This window comes from Vicugna pacos, chromosome 33 (assembly GCF_048564905.1).
Source record: "Vicugna pacos chromosome 33, VicPac4, whole genome shotgun sequence".
NCBI classification, from domain to species: Eukaryota; Metazoa; Chordata; class Mammalia; order Artiodactyla; family Camelidae; genus Vicugna; species Vicugna pacos.
In genome coordinates, this window is record NC_133019.1 from 20,466,009 (window position 1) to 20,493,459 (window position 27,451).

The 27,451-nt window shown below is 36.2% G+C and overlaps 1 protein-coding gene across 3 annotated transcripts in view; it reads left to right on the top strand.

The window, feature by feature from the left end:
* Positions 1–27,451, top strand: part of CWF19L2 (CWF19 like cell cycle control factor 2) — a 104,928-nt gene that overhangs the window by 64,730 nt on the left and 12,747 nt on the right. For all 3 annotated transcript variants that reach the window (XM_072953845.1, XM_072953846.1, XM_072953847.1), the window contains exons 12-16: positions 661–798; positions 12,887–13,099; positions 15,718–15,834; positions 21,672–21,827; positions 23,734–23,814. In XM_072953845.1, coding sequence (XP_072809946.1) covers positions 661–798; positions 12,887–13,099; positions 15,718–15,834; positions 21,672–21,827; positions 23,734–23,814 — 705 coding nt within the window. The remainder of the gene's footprint in view (positions 1–660; positions 799–12,886; positions 13,100–15,717; positions 15,835–21,671; positions 21,828–23,733; positions 23,815–27,451) is intronic.

Here is a 27,451-nt window from a genome sequence, read left to right on the forward strand (position 1 = left end):
ACTGAAGTCATGGAATGTGAGGTTTAAGCTAGTGAAGACAGGAACAAGTGATGTTGGGAAAAAATACTGGGAACATGGTTCCAAAGATCACAAAGAAATGAAGGGCAAGTTTTATCTGGATAAGGGAATGTGAGAACAGTGTTGGGGAGACTTGCTTTGGCAGGAAATAAATACTGTTCACATGTAGATATGGAAGCAACTGATAGGAAAACCCAGGATTGATTTAGATGAGAATCAGAACATCAGTTTCGTTTCTGATAGAACTGTCTGAAGTAGATTTGCTAATACTTAACTTCTATTTTTGATATGCTTACCCGACCTCTGGATACCTGCTGTATTCCCTCCCCAGTGGCAGGGAATTTTTCTACAAGGAGGAAACAAGCAGGGAAGAGAAGAAGGCATAAAGCAGTTTTGCCCCAAAACTCAGAAATCAGATACTGTCATGCCGGGGAAGAGAAGGGTAAAGGGGCAGAAGAGGTGGGGAGTGTTACTCTAATGGACATTCTCCACTTGGAAGCAGAAAGAATAGGGACAAACTGGAAAGAAAGATTGTGATACATAATGGGGTCTTTACATTTAATATCAGATTTATAGGTAATTCATTAAAATACTTTGGAGACTCATGTTTTCACTAAACTGATAATGTTCATTTTGTTGTAGGCTTCAACCCACGAGGAAAAAGAAAGGGTCAGATACTTTCATGATGATGATAATCTAAGCCTAAATGATTTAGTCAAGAACGAAAAGATGGGGACAGCAGAAAATCAAAACAAACTTTTTATGAGAATGGCATCTAAGGTAAGATATATTCCTAGAATACTTCTGAATTTTGAGAAGCTGGTTGTTACTCAGTCTTCAGTGATCTACTTTTCAAAGAGAGCTGTTTTTTTTTTTTCTGATTGTGATTTGTTTTATTAAGTTAAACCCTTTGTAAAACATATTGGAAACATGCATTTTGAAATTGATTTAATTGGGCAGTATATTTTGGGGATTTCGTTTTTTTAAAAATAAGAACCCTGGTTTATTATTTTTGTAAATGTATTTCATGAAAATGTTAATTATATATTTGGCCTACCATTTAAAGAAAACATTGGGGCCAGACTTTAATGTTGACAACGTGCTGCTCGGTAGGTTACCAGTCTGTTTTGTCTCGATGTTCCTCTGGTTCTTCATATTATGCCATCACGTGTACATTTGGAGTAATATTCTATAGGTTATAGAGAAGGCATCTGGGGTAATCTCTGGTCTATTTATATGAACGTTTAATAATTTTTTGAAGATGTATATCAATATTTCACAGTAGAAGGACGAAGTTTTACTTCAAATAGCATCCTTGCTGCGAAGCCCTTCCATCACAGTTCCTTTCAAGCACTACCATTAACATTTTTTATGAAAAAGACATATTTAAAACTTAGCTCCATAACAGGGTTTGACCCCACTGGAAAAATTCAGCTTACTGCCTATATTTACAAATAAAATTGTATTGGACAACTATGTACTTCCATTTACATGTCGTCCAAGGCTGTCTCCACTTTATAACTGCCGAGCTGACAGACTTTATAGCCTACAAAGCTGAAAATATTTGCTGTCTGGCACTTTACAGAAAAATTGCACGTCTTTGATTATGACACCATTGGTTACTTTTTGTTGGTGGGAATTTGAACCCAGGTATCTGAAGGACAGAAGGGAGCCTTTTTACTGAATACCGTTTAGACTTTTAGTTGTATTACACAAAACAGACTAAGCCAAAAACTATAACTGGAGACAAAAAGGGGTCATTATGTAATGATAAAAGAGTCAATTCATCAAAAGGAAATAGTGATTGTAAACATATATGCACCTAATATCCTAGCACCTAAGTATATTGGGCAAATACTAACAGGTCTGGAGAGAGCGATAGACAATAACATGGTAAAACTAGAGGACTTCCATCCTCCACTTTCATCTGGACACATCATCCAGATAGAAAGGCAATAAGGAAACAATGGTCTGGAACTACACTTCAGTCCACATGGACCTAGTAGATACATACAGGACATTTTATCCAACAGAAACATACAATATATATTTTTCTCAAGTGCACATCGAACCTTCTCCAGGATAGATCATATGTTAGGTCACAAGATAAGCCTTAATTAAGTAACATGCTCCTGAACACACAATAGACCAAAGATGGTCCCCCCTGATTTCTTTTTTCTTTCTTTTTCTCTTGCCTGGTTTCATGAAGATTTTCCTTGTAGTTCCAGTTGTACAAGTCTCCTGCCAGGGCTCTGTAGGTATTCTGTGAGAATCTTTCCACATGTAGATACGTTTTTGATGTTCATAGGACAGGGTGAGCTCCATGTCTTTCCATCCCGCCATCTTGAAGCCCCTCTTACAACAGAGATTTCTGACATACAAAATAACATTCCAGTTTTATACAGTGACATATTTTGGATTAAATAGTCAAATGAAGTTATCCTTATTAAATACATTTATAAAATGTCTTCTAGGATAGACAGGAGGCACTCAATAAATGTTTTTTCCTCTACATTTTTACACTATTCATAAATAAATAGTTACTGTTTTAAAAATATGCTTTAGATATTATCTAATATTTTTTGGCAGGAATCAGCCAGAATTGATAGCAGTAAGTAAACCTACAAACTGGACAAACTTTTGAGTGTACAACTGATACATAAAAAAATCCAGATTTTTGAAAAAAGTATTGATTGACCAATTTATGTACTGTCAAATTTGCTGTAGTTAAACTTTTGACAAGGGTGTTGTTTTTATTCAGAGAAGTTATTCTCTTTTTATTATTTAATGGACTGTTAATTTGGTTGTAACAGCTAAAGAAATGCAGTAAGTGCCATTCCATTTCCCCTTCTGCAGTCAATTGTTTTGACTTTTTCATGTCTTTTTTGTTTTTGGTTTTTTTTTTGGCTGAAGATTAATTTGTGAGTGATTGACTTGAATCATATTAGATCATTTCTCATAGAAAAAGAAAAACTTTTAAGAAAATACATGAAGTCATGCCAGTCCCTACCTATATGCCAGTAGAGCTAATGGCCTTGCAGGTTACTATAGAAATGCTGATTTGACATTGTAATTTTTGTACATCATGGCTAATAATTAACCATAGCATTGTAGCAACTTGTTTTGTATCTGTAACAATTAAAATCATATCTGCTAAAAATTTGAAGCAGTGCTAGAAGCTCATCGAAACAGTGTTGGGAGTGTTGACGTTTCTTTTAGTGAGTGTTCTTAATCCCTTCACTCCTTTTTTTTTTCCCCACACTATTTTGTACTTTATTTTTCATGTACCGTCTTTCTACCTTTCATCTCTTTTTCTTGTCTTTTTGAATTAGCTATGAGTTTCAGTACGACACTGAACAGGAGTTGTAAGAAAGGGTATTTTTGCCTGGTTCTTGATTTTAGGAGGCAAGTATCTAGTTCTCATTATTAAGTATTATGTTATCTGTAAGTTTTTTGTAGATGTTCATTATCAAGTTGAAAAAGTTTCTCTTTATTAATTGTTGGCTGAAGATACATCCCAGAAATGCAAGATTGATTAGCTTCCAAAATCACTTAAGTCATACATCATGTCAATAGATTGTAAAACAAGATCCACACGATCATTGCAGTAGGTACAGTAAAAGCATTTATAAAATTCAACACCATTCATGATAAACATTCTTGCCCTTCACTTTTGAAAGTTTATGAACTAACGTAGCCGTTACTGCATTTTTAGAGATAGTGGTGTCATTGGTGTACAGATCAGATGTGTTAAGTGTTTTCATGAAGAGACCACAAAAGCTCATTACTCTGTGTTTCTTCTTTTATTAGGTGAAAGGCATTAGTCTGGGATAGAGGTTGGTAAACTTTTTCTGTAGGGGGCAAGATAGTAAGTATTTTCAGTTTTCTGTTGCGAAGGAGCTCTGCGATTGTGCTACAAAAGCCGTTGTAGGCAATAGGTAAATTAGTGGGTGTGGCGATAGTCCCACAAAGCTTCACTTACAAAAATGGCCTGATTTGGCTGGCTGTGGTCTGTGGTCTGTCAGCCCCTGGCGTCGGTTCCTAAATGATGCATGTTTCCATGGCAGTTGTCTTTGAGTTTAGGTTCTTCCCTTACTTAGGACAGTGGGTCTTAAGAGGCTCTGGATTGAAAGATCCTGCTTGTTTATTCAATTAACACGTTGTTAAATGATCGCCTTCAGTGTGTGCTGTGCTGTGGGCGCACAAGGAAGACATGATGCCTGCCTTTAAGCAGTTTGCAGCCTAGTGAGAAAAAAGCGTTCAATAAATCATTTGAAAAATAAAGATAGTAGTTAAGGATATGCAAATTATTGTGAAGGACAAGTGGAAAGTCTTTCGAGAGCAAAAGTTGTCCCGGTTGTCCCAAGCTGAAGTGGCGAGACAGGAAGCGTCTCAGGTGGGCTAGCCACTCGGATGCTACTTCTAGCCAGTACTCGGTTCTGCCCTGTTGGGTAATTATTTATTATTGTCGTATTATGTATTAATGTCTATCCTTTTTTTAATAATTCTGAAATTCAGATTACTTTCTTTCTAGTTGTATTTTAGCATTAAATCTTTGATAGCATCTCTTTTTTTAACTGAGTTAAGAAAGGTATGCCAAACATAAACTTGATTATATTTTTGTATTTGGATAGAGGAATTATGGTTTTTGGCCTTGTAATACTTTCTGTACTTAAACTTTTTTTTCTGAATGTTTACTACATAATTAATGAAAAAAGGGAACAATATCCTGACAGAAAGATTTCTGCATCTATTATCGTGCTGCGTATATGTGTCTTAGAGTATAGATTGCAGTGTGTTCTGATTTCTTAGAAGATAATAAGTGTATAGTTCTTTTCGGAAGTTTGTTCCTTTGAAATCATAGCACTAAAGAATATTCCATTTCAGGGAGGGAACTTACTGATCTTGCTTAACCTTCCACATTTTACTGATGAGGAAACTAAGACTCTAAGAGGATTAAATGGCTTATGCAAGGCTTAATATCTTTTCTAAGTTTCCATAGCTAATCAGTCACAAAAGCTGCACTAGAAGCCTCAACTTTTAACTCTTAGTCCAGCTTTTTTCATTAAACAGCATTGCCTTTCGGATTCTCGTGTTAATGGATAGTTGTTGACTGTTGCCTAAATTTGTACAATTTTCATGTTTTTCTTTATTGATATTTGAGAGTAAGTACTTTGCTTTTTCTTAAAATACGTTCTGTTAACTCCAACATTCTTTAAATACAAACTCTTCCATTTAAAATTTAAGACGTCAGTGTTTCCTTGGCAATGTAAACTTAGGCACATCTTCATGAGATCTATGTAAATCTTTCCTCAATTTTGTTAGCACCATAGACAGTAATTTTATTTTTTTGTACTGATAGTGCATAAAAAAAATGGACTGGAGGGGAGAAGATGGAAGGTACAAGAGAAGAATAGGAAGCGAAAGACTCAAAGTAATTAGGGCCTTACCTTAAATTGTTAAAAAAAAAGATTTTATTGTCTAATAAAAGATGCTTGTCCTTCTATTGATAGTTTTATTTTTTCTGAGTTTGTGACTTTAAGACTTGCTATATTTTCTGATGGAAGTAGTCTTTAAAATACATATATTTCCATAATACACACTAGAGCCTAAATCCTTCATTTTTTAATTTTTAGTAAACTGTAATATTAATACATCTTGAGAGATTAAGTGACGTACCTTTCTTAATGGCGTGATTAGAAGAAGGTAAGGAATATTGAAATTGTCACCTCTTTTGTTTGTTTCAGTTCTCATGGTAGCCATTTCCATTTCACAGGCTTTGATGTGGGGAGAATTTGCTCTGGATTGAAAGGCTAATTCAAGAGTGTGAAATCATGTATATTTTCCTGTGACATCCTCTATGGAAAATTTGATATTTGAGTGTCTTAAAAAGATAGAAGTGATATTTTGCTTTTCCATGGAACTGAATGAAATGAGTTTTGCTTTGGTTTGTTCATTTCCTAAAAGATGTAGGCTTGGATACAGTCCAAAATGCTTAAGAAAACAGTTTTTGTTTTTCTCAACATCACTTAGGGGTGGAAACACCTGAAAAGTAATTTACTTACCATTTTTTAGTTTAGATCCCATTTCTTTCTTTTTTTGTTATAAAATATACACGACATAAAATTTAACACTGTAATCATTTAAAAAATGTATGATTCAGTGACATTAAGTGCAGTCACAGTGTTGTTCAGCCATCACTGCTGTTCATTTCCAAAAGTGTTTCATTATCCCAAACGGAAACTCTGTAACCATGCAGCAGTAACTCCCTGTCCCACTGCTGTATCTCCCTTAGCCCCTGGTAACCTGTATTCTGTTACTGTCTCCATGAATTTGCCTATTCTAGGTACCTCATATACGTGGAATCATACAGTATTTGTCTTCTTGTGTCTGAGTTATTTCACTTAGTATACCATTTCAAGGTTCATCCATGCTGTGGCATGTGTCAGAATTTCATTTGTTAAGGCCAAGTAACACCCCATTGTATATTTAAAGAAATTCATTCATCTCTTGATGGCAGTTTGGGTTGTTTTCACCTGTTGACTCTTATGAATAGTGCTGCTATGAACACTGGTGTACAAGTATCTTCTTAAGTCCATGCTTACAATTTTCCTGAGTATCTATCTAGATGTGAAATTACTGGATCGTATGGTAATTCTTTGTTTGACTCTCTGAGAAGCCACCAAACTGTTCTGCGCAGTGACTGCACCATTTTACATTTCCGCGAGCAATGCATGAGGTTTCCAGTTTCTTCATATTCTCACCAATACTTATTTTCTGTTCTGTTTTTTTTTGTTCTTTTCTTTTTGACGGCAGCTGTCCTAATGGATGTGCATTGGTATCTCAATGTGGTCAGATCCTGATTCTTGACCATGGTGAGATTTTTTTGACAAGTATAGGCAGTTCTCTCAGATTTTGACCTGTTAAGCTTAAAATGGCTGGTAATTGAGTATACTGGTTCAGTAGTTTAACTATTCATTTTTATTTTTTAAAGAAAAAGAGAGTCCAGAATTGTATGAAATTTATATTTTATTAGCTAATTCATCTTTCTCCAACAAATTTGAGGGCTTGGTGTTTGAAGGGTTGTTTTACAGTTTTGGTCAAAATTTTCATTAAATAATTGTCATAAAACTTGAAATACTTTTGTGAAAATTAGAATGCAGTCTGTTTTTCCTTGTTGATAATCCCTATATAATAATACAATACTAATTAAATGCATTTATTGCAAACCATTGTTTTTTCAAAATTATGCTTTAAGTAAGTTTTTGGTTTTCATAGAGTTTTTCTCAGTATCTGATTTTTTATAAGATGGCAGTTTATTATAGTCCAGGTTCTTGTTTTAATTTAAACATCAAAATGGAAAACAAATTAGCTTTCATGGCTAGAAGACATTTAACATTTTTGTATGCTCAGTATTTAGGCTATCAATTCACTAACATTGGAAATTCCAGCCTTGAATTTCTAAACTACTTGCTTGATTACTCAGAATCTAAGTGATAATTGAATTTAACTGCCCAGTTTATGTGGGCGGCGGTTATCATTAATGAATACAGAGTAACTGTACTCCCTGCAATCATGTAATCATAATTCCTCTGGAACAGGGTTCCTCAGCCTTGACGTGACTGCCGGTTTAGGCTGGCTAGCTCTTTGCTTTAGGAGGATTGTTTGCTTATTGTAGAGTGTTTAGCGGCATTCCTGGCCTCTACCCAGTAGATGCCGGTAGCATCTATGCCCGCCACACTGTGACAGCCAAAAATGTCTCAGACGTTGCCAAGTGTCCCCTCGTAAGAGAAGTCGCCCCCGGTTGAGAACCCTGCTCTGCGAGAATCCAGAAGAGAATAGTAGCTACTGGTTTTTGAGGATTTGTCAGGCTCTGTACATACGCTGATGCTTATAATTACCTGGCAGCACTGATATTATTCACCTCATTTAATAAACAAAAAGTGCTGCTCGGAGATACTCAGTAGCTTGCCTGTGGTTCCTGAGCCCAGTTCATTTTCAGTTTTGCCTTTATCAGCACGAGGGCTACTATCTACCTTGGTCAGAAAGCTAGTCGTCCTAAGCGCGACCTTTCTCTCCCTCATTTTGCACATCAGATCTGTTAGCCTGTCGTGTCCTCCCACTACTCCTGACCAGTCTGCTTTGCTTCATTCCCATTGCTGACATCGTTCTAGCCCGGACCATGAGGGTGCGTTCTAACTGGCCTGCTGGCATTCCTTCTTAGCTTCTACCAGTTCTTAGCTACCTTTTATGAAGGCTGAGTAATTTTTTTTCCCCTCAAAATGTGTATCTGATCCTTTGGCTTCTATGTGACAACATTTCAAATGGCATTTGGTTGCTGTTAGGTTAAATACCAGATTCTTTAACATGGCCTAACACGGCTTTGAAGGCCTAGTCCCTACCTCTCCAGCCTCATCTCAGATCTCGCTCTCTTGCTTTGCTTCCTCCGTTCCAGCTATGACGGCTTCCATTCACATCCTCAAACATGCTGTGCTTTCTCCCACCGTGGACTCTTTTGCATATGCTATTTCTGCTGTGTTTTGCCAACCTGGCCCCTTGCCATCAGGTTGCCTGTTCCTATTCATATATACCTCACTTTTATCATTACTCTTAGGGAAATGCTTTTCACCTCCCTGACTCCATCCCTTCCGTTAGGATCTGACGTGGTCATCACAGTCCTCACTTGCCTTTTTTACTGAGCAATCCTTTAGATAATGCCAGTTGTTTCCACTGCTCTGTAAGTTCCGTATTAGTGGAATCATGTTTTCTTTTGCTCACCATTGCATCTTTTTTTGTTTTTTAATTCTCAGTTTCTAATTTCTAGTTAAGATACTGAGCCAGTGTCCCTGTTCTGTCAGTATTTGGCAAGCAGCTCCCAAATCGACCTCTTGAGACATCACCATTGAATCTTAACTATTTATTGTATACTCCTTAGCACATAATAGCATTCAGCAAAGTTTATATCTAGAATCACATACTTGAGACTTGAGTATAAAAATTCCTTTTTCACTATTACACTAAGCTGCCCAGACAATAAACAGATGTATTCTGTTGTTCTCATTAATGCCTTTTGTTTTGATTGTGCAACAATGTTATTTTAAAAGCAAGCACAGTCTTTCATCTCTTGTCATTATTCTTTTTATTGTAAACCTTCTCTATTTTGTTCTAGTAGACACCACTTTGAAAAAATTTCGTAGTAGTCACCACATTGAGCTACAGAGAAATTGTCATTCAGGCTTTATCAGATGGAAGAGGTGTGGTCATAAGGACTGTCAGACGATGAGTCAGGTTGCCTGGAACGCGTGGTTAATTTGTAACGTACAGAATCAAGGCTTGAATATATATGCTTTTAAATTTCAGAAATAGTGACGATATTTTTGGAAGTTCAAATGCTTAACAAACAGCATGATTAGAATATAGTTCCTGTTACATGTTTCCTGAGTAAAACTATACCAAAATATTAATAGCACCTTTATAAAAAAAGAAACATTTTTCTGTAATCGGTGCCTTAATTTGAATATCAAATACATTGAGTTACACATAAGCCAGTGCCATACTGGGAAATACTCTTGAGTTGTGTCTGTAATTCCTGTCGTTGTCCCTCTCCCATCAAAGACTTCAGGAGGGGTCAGGATATTTATGCCTCCTGGCATAATATATATGCAAGTTAAGATGGAAACACTGGAAAAGTAAACTTAAAAAAGTCCAGTACAGATTTGCTTTAAAAAAAAAAAGGTGTTATACAAACTAAAATGAAAAAAAGCACTTTCCCTGTGCTTCTCGATAGTTTGATGTTAAATTATCTATATAGCAAATCAAGGATGGCAGAGATTACTTACAATGTTCCCAGGACTTTTGACATGGAAATAAATCTAAGGAAAAGAAAACATTGCCAGTTGTCTGTTAAAGCTAGCGTTAAAATTTATTTTTATTTGCTTAGATAGTAAAAGAATGTGGAGTTAGAAACTGTCCTGGGTTTTGGTTACTGATCAGTCAAATCTCTGAAGCTTCTTACAGCATCAGAAACATTCACTTTCACTTTCAGTGTTTAAGATGAGTTTTTCTTAATTCTCTCCTTCAACATCAGTGATTCCTTCTCTTTTCCGAGGGAATGTTCTGTATATGTCTATGGAGTTCACCAAGTCTAGTGTGTTGTTTAAAGCCAGTGCTTCCTTATTTATTTTCTCTCTGGATGATCTGTCCATTGATGTAAGTGGGGATTAAAATCACCATTTCTACCACTTGTACCAGATCTGTTTCTACCTTTATGCCTGCTAATATTTGGGTGTGTTTATTCTAGATGAAATTTAAGGTTTCTTCTAATTCTTATTCTGCTTCATAGACTGTATTAAGAATATTCCTTCTCTATGTTTTAATGATGGATTTTTTAAGTGAGAGAGGCTCACTGCATGCCAGACACTCAGTTTTACAATCAGATCAGCCTGTGTGTGATTCCTGGCTCTGTCTCTTAATAATTTTATATGATTTTGATTAAGATAATAGCCTCAGTTTTTTAATCTGTCAAGTGAGAATGCCAAATACTGCGTCGTAGAAATACTTGGCTGAGAGGATTCTTAAAGTTTCTGTTAATACCTAGCATATGGTTAGTCACTTTTTTCATGAAAAGTTTTAGTGGCCTGTTCTGATATTTTTCAAAATGTAATATATTATGGTTGAGATAAAGGTCTGAAGTTAAAATAACAGTTTGTAAGTCAGGGTAGTACATGTAAATAGACAAACTTGAAAGAATAGAGAGGTACACAAGGATTAATGAGAAAGTAAGAGGCTAAAAATAAATTCCTAGTATGGACGAGGAAGCTAATGTCCTCTAGGAAATACCTTACTAATAATAATCTTTCTACCCGATTCTGTCAATAATGACATTTTAGAAGTTTTCTTCTGCTTGCATTTAGTTTTGTTTTGTCCTCTTTTTCTGGTTTTTTAAGGTGGACGTCGACGTCACTGGTTTGAGGCCTTGTTTTCTGACACAGGTGGTCAGAGCTGCAGCTGCCCCTCTGTTGCAGGAAACCACAAATTCTCACACGTTGTATTTTTGTTTTATTAAAGTTCAAACTACCTTCTATTTTCTAAATTTGTTTGATGATCCATCGGCTATTTGGAAGTATGCTTTTAAATATTCAAATAATTGGCAATTTCCCAAATATCCTTCTCTTGGGATTTCTAGATTAGTTCCGTTGTTTTCAGAGCACGTAATCCATGTTACTTGAATCCTTTTAAACTTATCGAATCTTTCTGTGATGGCTGAGAATGCCACCTGTCTGGGTGAACGTGCTCTGTGCACCTGAGGGGCGAGTTCATCTGCTGGTATCGGATAAGCTTCCTGTCCGTGTCAGTTACATCAGATTAGTTGACGGTTTCTTCAAGTCTTCTGTGCGCCTGTTTATTTTCTACTTGTTTTTGTCAATTACAGAGAGTAGCCTTTAAATTTCTGACCACAGTGTGGGTTTGTCTGTTTCTCTTACAGTTCTGTCAAGTTTCTGCTTCATATATTTTGAAACTCTGCTGTTAGACACATACACTTGAGGGTTGTTTTGTCCTCTTGATGGTATGAGTCTTCTGTCGTTACGGAATGACCTTCTGTATCCTTCATAATGTTCTTTGCTTTGAAATCTACTTTCTCTGACACTAATGTGGTCGCTCTGGCTTTCTCTATATCTTTTTAAATGTCCAGTAAGATCCAGGCATCTTGCTATTGCTTTTGCTTGATGATAAAGAAAGAGTAGTGCTCTTTTTGGTATTTAGCGGACTAAGTAGAACTTAGAACTCAGTCTAATGGAAGAAAAAGAGAAGTGCATGACTGTCATGGAACGGTGTGGCCCTCGGTACAGCACTAAAGGAGCTTGGACGACCTAGGAAAGTTCTTTCATGGAGGCGACAGCTAAATCTAAGCCTCAGGTTAAAAGACTGAGTAGGAGTAGGAACGGCAGAATTGAGGGCAGAATCGATCAGAGAGCAGTGCGTACAAGGCCTGAGGGTGACAGTGCTTTTGGGGACTGAAATAGGGTGGCAAGGGTGTAGAGTTTGAGTAGGGACGTGATCAGACATGACTGAAGCGACTCAGATTTCTGAGTCCGTGTTGTGTGGCAGGCATGTGCTGTGAGGATTAAGCAAGATAACCCTATTAGATGGACAATACTGTTAGAACCATTGTAGCATGAGGCAATAAAACATAGAGAGATCACAGAGAGGTTAAATAACGTGCCCAAGGGTGTGCAGAGAGGAGATAGACTTTTACCATGGTTATTCTGTCTGTACATCCCAAGCCTTTAACCCTTACCTTTCTGTGTCTGCGACTCTGTGGGCCAGACAGCAGTCTGAACTTGATCCCGTTCACAGTGTAGAGCTCTTTGAGGATTTTAAGCAGGGACATAAATAAAATAAATAAATAAAATTTCTGTCTTAAAAACATCACTCTGGCTACAGTTTTATGCTGGGGGCGGTGTGGAGACAGTGCCTTGAGATACAGCTGAAAAATGTTTCATGTTCTGTGTGGAGTGTATGCTAATTTTAAAGTGAAAGTTGTTTTTTTTTAACCTCTCTGTGGTTCAGTTTCCTCGTTTATTAAGTAGAAATGATAATGGTTCCCTCCTCACAGGCGTATAAAACAATAAAATCACATAGAATTGTACATAGTAAATACTCAGTAAACTTTAGCTGTCATGATGAGGATGGGTTGACCCTTGCAGATCAAGTTCACATTTTAATCATGTTTTCTTTTTCTTTCTTTCTTTTTAAAATGTAAGAGTTTTATCACAGAACTTATAAGTATGGCTTCAGTGTGCCACAGCACAGTAAACTGTGAATTAACCGCTACCTTCTCCTCATTGCTGTTATTTTGGTTTTTCAGTTTATGGGAAAAACAGATGGTGACTATTACACTCTGGATGATATGTTTGTCTCCAAAGCAGCTGAGAGAGAGTGTTTTGGTGAAGGGGAAGAGAGTCAGAGGAAGAAAGCTATTGCAGAGCACCGGAGTCTTGCTGCACAAATGGAAAAATGTCTGTATTGTTTTGACAGCTCTCGGTTTCCCAAGCACCTTATTGTTGCAATAGGTGTTAAGGTAAGAAGTGTAACGTTTATTGCTCTGTGGAAATGGTTTAGTGGTTTATGTAAATTTGCCTCTTTCTTCATACTCTTATAAGATTCTAAGAAATCTGTCTTCTCTTATTCTATGTTTCAAATATTTTTCTTTTCTAAGTTCTTGTGATTTCTTAGAATCTTCTTTAGAGCAAAGTGTAAATATCTAAATGACGTGAAGCTCACGTTCTGTGTAATTCTTCTCTATAGAGAGCCAGCACTGAGTGGTGCTTTAGGCCCTGGACTTTGGAACCAGACCAACTGGATTCAGATTCTTGCTCTGCCATTTGCCATCTGTGTGATCTTATTTTCTTGATTAGTACTTGATTCTCAGTATTAAAATCACTTCAGAGATCCTCAGTCTAAAGTAGCTTCTTCCCTTACTTTCTCAGAGAACTTTCTGGTTTCTTCGTAGAATATCTTATAATTTGAAGAAGTTTATGCGTTCGTTGGTGTCCATGGGGGATTGGATCCAGCAGTCCCTGTGTGCCAAAATCCATAGACGCTCAAGTCCCACAGTCAGCCCCCCGGATCTGTGGTTCCCTGTCTGTGGGTTTAACCAGTTACGGATCATACAGTACTGTCGTATTTATTGAAAAAAATCCATGTATAGTTGGACCCAGGCACTTCCAGTCCGTGTTGCTCAAGGGTCAACTGTATTTTGTTTTCCTTGTTGAGTGTCTCCCCCAGTAGTCTGTAAGTGCTGGGAGGGCATAGATAACTTTTGCTCATCATTGTATACCAGGCATGTATGTTTATAGTCACTTCTTTAAATAAATATTAACAGTCACTTATTTAATAGTCACTAGTAGTAGTCATTTATTTCAGTAAATATTTGGTGACCAGAGCCACATTCCTAGGGGTGCACGCACCCTTTTGTTTGGCAGGTCAGCTGCTGCTGGGGAGCTGGTGGGCAGGGCTGAGCCCCAGCGTGGTTGGCTGCGAGGCCTCATGCTGTGGCTGCAGTCCTGCTGGAGGGCAGGGTAGGCGTTCCTTGCGTTTGCCTGTGTCACCCTGTGGGCTGTGGGGCTGCTGCCTTCTTGCTGGTGCGTTGGGCAGGCTTCCTGAGTGGTTGACTGTGTGCCCAGCAGAGCTCCTGGGCTGTGCCAGCCTACTGGAGAGTGGGCCTGGTCCCCGCACTTACAGGCTAGAGGGGGGATTCCAAAATGGTGCTTGCCAGTCTGGTGTTACCATGGTAGAATGAGCTGCCAAAAATGGCTGCTTCCACCTTTTCCATCCCCAGGAGGAGCCCCAGTTGCCTCCTGCCCCTCGGGGAGGCTCCCCAAGTTCAGCAGGTGGGTCTGAACCAGGCTCCTTTAAACCGCTGCCTCTAGGCCGGGACTCAGAGCGTGTCCCATTTTGCACACGACCTTTAAGAATGGAGCGCTGTTCCCTATTACCCTTGGGGTCTGCTGTGCGAAAGCCTCGCGGGCCTTCAGAGCCAGGCATTCGGGGGGACGTGGCTGCATGTTGCAGGCCCGCTGCCTGGGGACCCGGTGTGGGGGCTTGGATTCCTTGATCCAGTTGCTCTGCAGTTGTACTATTCCTCTCGTCTGCGGGCCACTGGCCTGGGGTGGGGGGGCTCTGACTGTACTGCGTCCCCACCCCCGTCTCCCGTCTCACTGTGGTTCCTTCTTCATGTCGTTCAGTGTGGAATGCCTTTTCTCCTGGGCTTCAGGTTGCCCAGGTAGGCAGCTGCTCTGTAGTTAGTTGTAATTCCGTTGTGCCTGTGCGGGAGGTGGATTCAGGGTCTTCCCACGCCAACACCTTGGCCACCTCTCCAATGCTTATTCCCGGTATTGTTTTTAATTGTGAATATGATTGTGATTTAACTGTAAGTTTAAGTAGATAGCCTTATCCACGTGCACGCCTAGTTTATCCTCTTACAGTGAGGTTTTATAATTTTGTATTAAGTAAATAACTAAATCCATCAATTAATTAATCCTTCCATATAAAATTTTTCTAGCTAAAACCTAACAAAATAATAGAAAATAGGATCAAGCCTCTTTGCAATATGTTATTTATGGTCCTTATGAACACCTTGTGCTCTCTATAGACTTACTAATTGACCTTTTTTCTTTTAAAGACAGTTTGTGTAAAATGGAAAAATAGTGCCAGCTCGTAGGTGTTACATGTATGTACAAAAATAGAACTTAACCAGTAGTGTAAAGCAATGTAGAAGTTAATTTCTCTTTTCTCAGCTGATGAGAGGAGGAACGCCTGCTTCATAGGCATCGGTTAAACTTCCCTACCCTTACCAGGTCGTGTGTTTTTTTTATTCTTGCAAAATTTGTGTCGTTTCAAGGGTTTTCTCAGATGAGGGATGAACTACCATTCCTGCTACCCTTTGGTAAGCTTAACCTTTGAGGTATAACAGTCGAAACTGAGACTTGTGCTTTTAAATTTCTGCTTTATTGAAAGCTTTCTGTATGGCTTTTAAAATTTTAAATAGTGAATAACTTCAAAATGTTCAAGTAAAATATATTGCTTGTAAATAAGTATACTTTATTAACTGTTAGCCGTGTTACCCTACCGGGAGCTCGTCTTTCCCAGCTGAGAGTAAGCAGCAGTAACATCCCACTCTTGCTCCTTTCCCCCTAGGTTTACTTGTGTTTACCCAACGTTCGGTCGCTCACGGACGGGCACTGCTTGATAGTGCCTTTGCAGCACCACAGAGCGGCCACCTCGCTGGACGAGGACATCTGGGAGGAAATGCAGGTCGGCAGAAGGCTCTTGATGCGTTGCACCTGATTAAGAGCAGTCTTCACATCTACTGTGATAAATTCTAACAATTTTATACCTTCGTTAGGTAGACTCATTACTTTCTGAATGTGAACACATACACATTTCCATAATTGTCATGATGTTTTTACCACTCACTACCTTTTTACTTTATTGAAAGCTTTAAAAAAATTTTTATTGAGGTATAATTGTCATATAACATAATAGTCTCAGGTGCACAACTGGAAGCTTTTGTCTACTATTTAAATAAACTGTGACGAAGTAGTAATTATTTTTACTTTAAAAAAATCAGTGTAAGATTTTCAGTCTTTGCTTTTGTGGAAATTGAAATAATCATTGTTACCACAGTAAGCTAATAAATTACAACCAAAAGGAAAGATATTTTCAGGTAATAAAAAAATAATTTTTGGAAGTTATAAACTTATATTTAGCAGTTGTCATACTTTCCTGTAATTGGCGTTGACCTTTTCTGCTGCTGTGATTTTGTTGTAACTTTGTTACCAGCTTTAATTTCCACTCTTTCCCCCTATAACCTGGGCCAGCTTTTGGATGCAGGAATTTTTTGTTTGTTTTTTGTGGTTGATTTTTCAAGAAATGAAAAGCACAACTTGGGCAAAATTGCAGCTGAGTTATCTCGAGATCTTATAATGACCAAAAAAGAAAGAAGGAAAACTCTTGTTTTCCTAATAGCTGACAACTGAATAGGGTTATAGGAACCCCTGATTAGAAAACATGAAAATTTTAAGCCTTCGAAAGAGACTAATTCTAGTCTTTGCTTATAAGGATACAAGAGAGGAGATATTTTTACTGCATTTTGTGAAATTCAGTCTCTTACTCCCTGAAATCTTTAAGTTTATGCTGTGGAAGTTGAAGGGCAGACTGTTTTAATGCATCTATGGGCAAGCAAGTATGGACAAGTATATTTGATGTGAGAAAATTTTTTTTCCAGTAGTGGATGCCAGTGTAGTAAATAATTTAAAGTGGAAACTATTGCACATTTGGTTTTCAGAATTATTTTGGAACTTTTCTGGAATGGTTTTCAAAAGTGTATACGTGCAAAACTAATTTAACTTAGAGCAAAAATACAGTGTCAAAAGATTTTCAGTAATACAGGAGTCCAGTCTGTATGTTTTATGTTTCTGTAAGAAATTAAGCTACTTGTTAAAAAAACACTGAGATGGCTAAAGAAGAAATTTATTCAGTTCAGTAGATACTAAGTGCATGAGTGTAAGATAGTCCAGGTATTGTGGAAATGCAGAGATAAAATCACTCATTAATTCTGCCCAAAAGCATGGCGTATACTAGCACAGGTTACATTATAGTTTAGCAGATTTTGTAACCCACACGCATGATAGAAAACTGAGCGAGGGAGGAAAAGACAGATTGTTTTATGCAAGTAATGACATTATAGCTCTTTTTTTTGTGATAAAAAGTTGTTAGAAGATGTGAAGTACTCTAAGATAGTGAATGAAGAAAATATCTAAATTCTAGCTTATTTAAAGAAATGTAGTCTTACTAATTTCTGTGTTGACTTTCATATATGTACAGAAACTAATTATGCCCTGGTGAATACGCTTATGGTCACGCACTACTTTTAGAGAATATATTTTAAAAATGGTTTGACTTAGCAAAAAATAATGTTTGCAAATGCAAGGGCCGCTTCCTTCAAGTGTTTTTTGTCACCATCCTCTAGTAACATTTAAATTTAATTTTAGACCTTGTATTTAATAGAATATGCAAAGAAAAATGTCAGCGGAGCATATGAGAATAATCAGAGATTTCTAATGAATAAGATCTAAATTTTTAGTTTTATTAAATACTTAGTGAAACTGTCCGCTTTGAGTATATTCTCATCAGTTTGACTAATATGCTTGAAGTATGTTGTAGTCAGATAAACATCTCAGATCAGCAGTGTGGTGGTGGGGCCATTGACGCTCATCTGCAGTGGGCTTCTCTGCGGTGCCATTTCAGTGGGAAACTTCCAGTGCATAGCACCGTTAGGTCTTTTTCTTAGGGCTAGTCAAAGTCTCCAGAAAAGACTCAGTCTCTTGCCCAGAGCATCTGCACCTGCTTTCCAGTGTTCTGTGAGCTGAGCTGGGGAAGAAGGCTAGGGTGACGGAATGTCAAACATTTAAGAACAAACACTAAGTAACATTTTTCTATGATGCCCCTGTTTTCAGACTGTATACTCTCAACTGTGTCTGGTTTTCCCAGCCCAGTAGCCTTGCTGTTTGCCTTCTCCGAAAAATAATCCAATAATGTTTTCCTGGTGTGGAGGAGGGGATCTGGCATGTTAATTGTTCTTCCAAGAGACTTTCATCTGTGTCATCTGTTTTTCACCACACCTTCACCTCTTCGTCCATAACTCCTTGGTGCTGCCAATTTGTGAGCCTTTTGAGAATTCTGCAGTGCAGCATGGCTGTCTTTTTTACTATCCCTGCTAAGTCCCCTCCTCCCACACCACACAGGTGTGAACCAACTTTTTAGTGTTTAAGTCAAGTATTATGGGGTGATAATGATTTTCAGTGTATTTTCTGTCATTTTCTTTGTTCTAATAGCTTTGTGCTCTTTTGACAATTACTTGAATGTCATTTTTGTAGGGGTCACTCCATGAACTATATAGAGTTAAATGTGTATGTTCTCTACTATCACATCACATTTATGTTTGAATGACTTTAGACGTGTTCTTTTTAGAAAATTTGAATAAATTATAATATTAATATTATATCATCAGCCCTAAATAGCTTTGATATTTTAATGAAAATATTTTAATTTTTATTTGGAATTTCTTTACTCATATTTACCTGAGTTTTTGGTACTGTGACTTGATACAAATTAAGAATCATAACATTGTGTAGTATAATTTACTTAAATATATTGTTAGCAGTTTAGGTCCAGATGTGTTAACTAAATGAGGAATGGCAATTAGGTGAGTAATCATAGTTTAGAAATACAGAAAATAGTGATTACCTGAATGATGAAGTGTTTTCTACTAGGAATATGGGGATTTTATGTCACTCCTCCCATAATGTGAGCTCTCTGTATCTCTCTGAAGCATAAAATAGTTTTAGTATCTTATGATAATGTGCTAGAATGCTTTCTTCATTGTTTAGTTTTCATATAACTTTAAAAGAATGAATATTATTTAACTACTGTAGTGTATTTGTTACATGAGCTTGGAGAAATCTTGCTTTAATGGAGTTGAACACCTCAAATTACACCATTAAACTCATGTCTTTAAATTAAATTCTTTTATATACACACAGGAGAAGAAGTACTTAAATGTATGTGTGTAACCTCCTTGAGACTAGAAGTATGATGTTTATATATTTTATAATACTGAACTACTCTTGTATCACTACTGATTTATTTCTTTTAAGTTTTCATTTATAATCCATGACCTCTTAAGTCTGTCTTCTTTACTCTTATCCAGATAGATTCTGGAACAGTCATTAAACCAGGAAAGATTTATGAACAAATAGGAAGTAAAGAAGTTTGTGAGATAATCTTTAAAGCATCTAAATTTTTGTTGTTGCTGCTTCTTTTTATCTACTTTTTCATTAAAAAAAGAAACTTTGGTTTTCAAGTATATAGTTCCATTCTAGTAATGATTCTCCTTTTTCTAGTATAAAAATTATCTTCTCACCACAGAACTAAGTGGTAATGAAATAAATAACATTTAATTGAAAATAATCATAATAAACAAAAATTCACAAATGTACTAACAGTTAACAAAGTAAAAAAATCTAAAAAACTATGTTATAAAACCAGAGTTCTATATTTCCCCACTTGGTTTTGTCTTTTAATTATTGTGTGCGTGTACCATTAGGCTTGTGAAGGTAAGTGTCTGGGGCATACAATTGAGTAGAGGGAAAAGCAGGGTTAACTGTTGTCACTTTCTGGTGTATCTGAAGCAGCTTCAGTTATATCACTGATGTCAATGAATTACCCACTTTATTCTTCACTCCTGTTGCAAACAAAACGTAATTCGCAGTATTTTGAGGCCGTGGAAGTTAATTTCTTGTATCATAGTCCAGTGTGGCAGATAGCCTCCAAGGAGTGATTCAGGCATCCAGGGCTCCTTCCATGGGAAGGTTCTCCTGTGGTCCTTCTCTTTCCGCCCCTTGGATGGAAGAAAATGAATGTGAGAAGGCACCCTGCCTCTTAATAACTGCTTCAGTACACAAGTGACACATACCATTTCCACATACATCCCATTACCCAGAGCTAAACGTGGCCTCGTTCAAGTGTCAGAGAGTCTAGGAAATGTAGTCTTGTTACCCAGGAAGAGGAAGATGAAACAGGTTAGTGAGCACAGCTGTGTTTGGGAAAGTGTTGTTATATGTAGGAATCAGATTAGGAGTGTGGCAAATATAAAATCTGAGTGATCAGTTTTACCATATAGATATCTATACCAATATTTTATATTTTTATCATAATTTAACGTTATTGTGTGCACTGCCTCTGTTAATGTGATTTTAGAAAGCATAATGCCAAAGGCAGAGAATTTTTAAAAGGGGAAGCAATCATGTATAATCATCTACAATGATTTATCTAACAGTCACCTATCATGAGATTGTAGGTGTTGGCCAAGATTTTGAGATCGACAGCAAATTGATTGTTGTAAAGAGACTATGCTGAACTTATCTATAGCTGAGGTTAGAAATGAATAGCAAATCCCCTATCTGTTGCTTGCTAGATATCTTTCTAGTTCACCTCAAATTATAATTATCTTATTTCTTTTTTTCCCTACTTGCTTTTATTTTATAAAATGAGTGGAAATTAGAATAGTAATGAATGATGAATAAAAAATGATCAGTGGAGACCTGGTGGGAAACCAGAACTCCCATACCCTGCCCAGCAGTAATTTGTAGCCTTTGCCCCTTTTGGTTGTCAACAGAGGTTTGAATGAAAAACCTGAACTTCTGTCTCCGCGTGACAGTAATTAGACAGGGTCTCAACAACAACCTGGTTGAATCTCTAGGGAATTATGCTGAGTAAAAAGGCAAATGAACTTATATATAAAACAGAAACAGACTCACAGACATAGAAAACAAAATTATGGTTACCAGGGGGAAGCGGGTGGGAAGGGATAAACTGGAAGCTCGAGATTTGCAGATACTGACTGGCGTATATAAAATAGATAAACAGGTTTATACTGTATAGCACAGGGAACTACATTCAGTATCTTGTGGTAGCGTATGGTGAAAAAGAATATGAAAACGAATATACGTATGTTCATGTATGACTGAAACATTGTGCTGTACACCAGAAATTGGCACAACATTGTAAACTGACTGTACCTCAAAAAACACAAAAGTTGAAAGAGAAAGATCGGCACTCATATGAAGGTAACCAGAAAATAAAATTACTGTGAGGATAAAAAAGCAATTGGAAGTGAATTCTGCTTGTCTGTTACTGAATTTAAGGATGCCTACCTGCTCCGAGCACCTTTTTTTGGCTTATGGATGTTTTCCCTGTCAGTTCTATATATTTTACCATCTAAATTTTAATTTATCTCTTCCTTTTCTTATTTTAGTTTACTGGAACTGTTTCTAATATATACACAATTGTATATTATATATACAATTATGCATACATAATTGCAGAGTGAGTTTCAGTTTTTAAAAAATGTTGCTTAGCTATGTGAAACTCTGTAGTAGATTTAGAAAGTAAAAACTATAACGTCACATTACAGAGTTCAGACATTGTTTACTGTTTTTTTTTAAAGGAATTTATTGTACTTTTTATTGTTTTCATATTTTGAATCTCCTCTGACTGCTTCATTTACCTAGCCATTTTCTTTTCTTCAGATGTTCAGAAAATCATTGGTAAAGATGTTCGAAGATAAAGGATTGGACTGTATCTTTTTAGAAACGAATATGAGCATGAAGAAGCAGTATCATATGGTTTATGAATGCATTCCTCTCCCAAAGGAAGTGGGTGATATGGCTCCCATCTATTTTAAGGTATTTATAGATAGTCTTTACATATAGACTTATTTTTTTTGTTATAGTATGGTTTTATGAATACAATTATCTTTATTCTGATACTTTTTTTCTCCTATATATTTATGTCAAATTTCATACAAACAAATGAAATAAAGCACAAAATATTCTGCTGTATAAATTTCTGTAGAAAAATATTTAGGATTTTGACTTTTAAAAAGGATGCTTTAGAATACAAACTTGTGGTTGCCCAGGGTGGGGGACTGGGAAGGGACAGAATGGGAGTTCAAAATTTGTAGATGCTGACAGACATATGCAGAATAAACAAGATTATACTATATATAGCACAGGGAAATATATACAAGATCTTGTGGTAGTTCACAGTGAAAAAAATGTGACAATGAATGTATGTATGTTCATGTATGATTGAAAAATTGTGCTCTACACTGGAATTTCACACAACATTGTAAAATGACTATAACTCAATAAAAAAATGTTAAAAAATAAAACGGATACTTAAAGTATGACTATACTATCAAATGGTAATTTATAATTTCTAGTTTAATTACTCATTTCTCAAATGAAAAATTCAAGTTTTACCTTGAAGTACTTTCCACTCAAAATTATAGTCATAATTCTAGAAAACTCATCATTAAAACTCATCAACACCAAAGACAGTTACATGCAAACAGTACAAATTACAATTGCTGAAGCAAGATATTGCTGCAAGTTTTAGTATTTAATACCTCATTGTGCTACTTGTAAAAAGAAACTAAAATCTAACCTTGACATACAGTTTTGGACATGTGATAAATGACTAGATTTTTAATCAACTGAGTGGCATTATAATATTCAAATAGCTTTAACCAAATAGCCTTTGTTTGATACTGACCTGAGTATAGTATAATTTATAGACTAATATAAATTTGTAAATGTAGAACCATATATGCAATAATGGCATATGCAATTAGAAAAGATAATGTTTTGTGAGGTGCTGTAGGAACTTGCAAATGCAACGTTTAGACAGTATAGGATGGTAAAGTTTAATTTGGAATGTAAATTCCATTAACAAGGATTATAAAATCTGTCAACATTGATAAGGTGGTGGATTTCTACTTTTCCTGTAGAAATTTTTAAAAACAATCTGATTATTTGATTTGAGGAGTCATGCTATTAAAGTATAGGGGAACAAGCTAGATAATCCCAAAACCCATGCCAGCCCTATGTTAAACAAAACCAGTTGAGAAGAAGATTATTATCATGCTTTTCTTCTATTTTTTTCCCCCTTGAACTTCCTCAGTAGAGTCTTAGATGATTGTGACTATGGGCACTGAGGTATAGGGCACAACATAGAGCAGCTGCTGTCGCTCAGGATGGGTGACAAGAATGTCATCTCTTGGCAGAATGGGATGTCACTTTTCTCTTCTACCCTAAACCTGTTATATGATCATTAAAGATGTATTTATTTGCTTTGGGTTTAGTTTTATATTGAATGTGCTACATTGTAGTGTCAAAACAGGCAACCCATGTCTTTTAAATAGGGAACAGCAGTAATACTGACGTTTTTAAATCGTGCTTATTTGAAAGTTAATTTCACCTTTAAAATTTGCTCCTTATGTTCACAAATTATATTTAATATTTAATTGCTTGGTCTAACTAAGGATTGTTTTGCCATGTAAAGGTGAGCTAAATTTAGTACAAGAGTTAAAAGTGAGTAAAATAGTATTATCTTGGCGAAAGATAGGACTTTTAAGAAATCAAGAAGTTCTAATTTTAAATAACAGAAATTAAAACCTTAATTTATTCAAAATAACCTAACATGTATATTATATACTATAGTTAATTCACTATATTACTTTATTTTAAAACTGTCTCTTTGTATTTACTTGTATATTATTTTTTTTATTAACAAATGGCTATTTTTTAGAAAGCCATAATGGAATCTGATGAAGAGTGGTCTATGAACAAGAAATTGATTGATCTCTCTTCAAAAGATATCAGAAAGTCTGTAAGTATTATTTTTTTTAATATGAGAAATTACCCTAGTGTTTTAGGATCTTTATAATTTCCACATCTTATTTGAGAAAGAAAACATTTGGCTGAGTGACCAAAGGTGAAGTAAGTGTAATTCTACAAATAAAGAAGAAAATGTTTTCGTTCTGTCTCGTCTTGCAAATCTTTATTTGTTTAATCGCTTATTTGAGTGTTTATTCCTTATCCTCTGGCCCTCTGCCATCGTAGTGCCTATAATTGGCTATGACAGCCATAAGGCTCTACCATGGAAGCTCCCCCCGTGGGATTCTCAGCCTCTGTGGGACAAGTGAGAAGGGGGCCTTCCTTGTTACTGAAATTATAATGAGAGAAATATAACCATGCTTCATAGTTTAATCTTGATTTGCAGATCAACTTTTAGATACAAGTTACACTTAAATAATTCTGTAATGACTTCCTTCTTTTTTAGAAATATAAGTTAAAAGAAGTAGATATATAATAGAACTATAAATTCCTTTTTGTTTTTCTATTCAAAGAGTAATTTATTACAGAAATGTTTATTGAGTGCCTAGTATCTACCAGGCACTATTCTAGGGGCTTTTTATGCATAGTGGAACAAAACGAAGACTTTACAGAGCTTACATTCTAGTGCAGGGGTTGGGAACCACAGTTTGTGTGCTAAATCTAGTCTGCTGCCTGTTTGTGTAAAGAAGTTTTATGGGAAGACAGCTACCCCGTTTTTTAATTTATTGTCTTTGGCTACTTTCATGCTACAAGGGCATAGTTGAGAGTTGCCCCTGAAATTGTATGATTTGCAAAGCCCAAAATATTTTATTTAAATTAAAAATTTTATTATAAGTTTTTAAAAAATCTTTTTAATTTTGCCAACCCCTATTCTAGTAGATGTCACTATAATATTTTTTTCCCATTTCTTCTTCTGGAAAGCCAGACTCTTATGTGACTGATAGGAGTCCCTAGTATATTTATTACAGGGCAGACAAAAGATTCAAATTTCATTGCATTGCTGGAGATAGTTTTAATTCAAAAGTACAGCCATTTTAAACATTTGAAAAGTTTTATACTGTTTTTGAAGGTTACTGTCCATTTATAGTTATCATAAAATATTGATATTGAGCTGTGTTCCCTGAGCCTGTCTTACACCCAGTAGTTTGTACCGCCCACTCCCCAACCTCTGTATCGCCCCCACCTCTCCGCTGTCAACCACTAGTTTGTTCTCTGTATCTGTGAGTCTGTTTCTTTTTTGTTATATTCACTAGTTTGTTTTATTTTTTAAATTCCACGTATAAGTGATATCATATAGTATGTGTCTTTCTTTCTCAGACTTATTTCATTTAGCATAATGCCCTCCAAGTACATCCATTTTGGTGCAGATGGCAAAATTGCATTCATTTTTATGACTGAGTATATCCCATTATGTTATATAAATATATATATGTATCTCACATCTTCTTTATCCATTCATCTCTTGATGGACACTTAGATTATCTCCATAGTGTGGCAGTTGTAAATAATGCTGCTATGAACATTGAGGTGCATGTATCTTTTCGAATCAGTGTTTTTGTTTTTTTCAGATATACACCCAGGAGTGGAATTTGGTGGGTAATATGGTAGTTCTGTTTATAGTTTTTTGAGAAACCTCCATACTTTTTTCCACAGTGTAGTACCAATTTACATTCCCACAGCAGTGTAGGAGGGTTCCCTTTTCTTCACACCGTCTCCAGCATCTACCATTTGTGGACTTTTTAATGATGGCCATCCTGACTGGTGTGAGGTGATACCTCATTGTAGTTTTGATTTGCGTTTCTCTGATGACTAGGGATATTGGGCTTCTTTTCATGTGTCTGTTGGCCATCTGCATTTCCTCTTTGGAAAAATGTCTGTTTAGTTCTTCTGTCTATTTTTCAATCAAGTTGTTTTTTTTTTTGATACTGAGTTGTATGAGATGTTTATGTATGTTGAGTTGTTGGATATTAACTCCTTGCTGGTTGTATCATTTGCAAATATTTTCTCCCATTTCGTAGGTTTTCTTTTCATGTTGCCAGTTGTTTCCTTTGCCATGCAGGAGCTTTTAGGTTTAACTAGGTCCCATTTGTTTACTTTTTGCCTTTATTTCTTTTACTTTAGGAAATAGATCCAAAAAAATATTGCTGTGATTTATGTCAGAGTATTCTGCCTATGTTTTCCTCTAGGAGTTTTATAGTTTCTGGTCTTGGATTTCAGTCTTTAATCCATTTTGAGTTTATTTTTGTATGTGGTGTTAGAGAATGTTCTAACCTTATTCCTTTATGTGGAGCTGTCCAGTTTTCCCAGCACCACTTACTGATGAGACTGTCTTTTCTTCATTGTATATTCTTACCTCTTTTGTCATAGATTACTTGACCGTAAGTGTGTGGGTTTATTTTTTGGCTCTCTATTCTGTTCTGTTGACCTGTATGTCTGTTTTTGTGCCAGTACAATGCCTTACTTTTTGATTACTGTAGCTTTGTACTGTAGTCTAAAGTCAGAAAGCATGATTCCTCCAGCTTTGTTCTTAAGATTGTTTTGGCTATTTGGGGTCTTTTAAAGGTACAATCTCCTAAGATTGAACCAGGAAGAAACAGAAAATATGAATAGACCAATTACCAGTAATGAAATTAAATCACTAATTAAAAACTCTAAACAAAGAAAAGTCTCAGACCAGATGGCTTCACAGGGTGAATTCTACCAAACATTTAGAGAAGAGTTAACATCTATCCTTCTGAAACTATTTTAAAAAATTGCAGAGGAAGGAATACCTCTGAACTCATTCTGTGAGGCCACCATCATCCTGATACCAAAACCAGACAAAGGTATCACACAAAAAAGAAAATTATAGGCCAATATCACTGATGAACAAAGATGCAAAAATTCTCATCAAAATATTAGCAATCTGAATCCAGCAATACATTAAAAGGATCATATACCCATGAGTAAGGAAGATTCATCTCAGGGATGCAGGGATTTTTCAATATCCGCAGATGAATCAATGTGATATACCACATTAACAGATTGAAGAATAAAAACCATATGGTCATCTGAATAGATGCAGAAAAAGCTTTTGATAAAATTCAGCATCCATTTATGATTAAAAAAAAAACTCCAGAAAGCAGGCGTTGAGGGAACATACTTTAACATAATAAAGGCCATATAAGATAAACCCACAGCTAACATCATACTCAATGTGAAAAGCTGAAAGCATTTTCTCTAAGATCAGAAAAAGACAAGGATGTCCATCCACTCTTGCCACTTTTCTTCAGCATGGTTTTGGAAATTCTAGCCACAATAATCAGAGAAGAAAAAGAAATAATAAGAATTAAAATTGGAAAGAAAGAAGTAAAACTGTCACTGTTAACAGATGATGTGATATTATACATAGAAAACCCTAAAGGCAGTATCAGAAAACTACTAGAGCTGGTCCATGAGTTTGGTAAAGTTGCACGATGCAAAATTAATACTCAGAAATCTGTTGCCTTTCTATACACTAACAACAAAGTATCAGAAAGCAAGATTAAGGGATACCATTTACCATCACGTCGAAAAGAATAAAATAGTTTGGAATAAATCTCCTTAAGGAGGCAAAAGACCTGTACACTGGAAACGAAGACACTGATGAA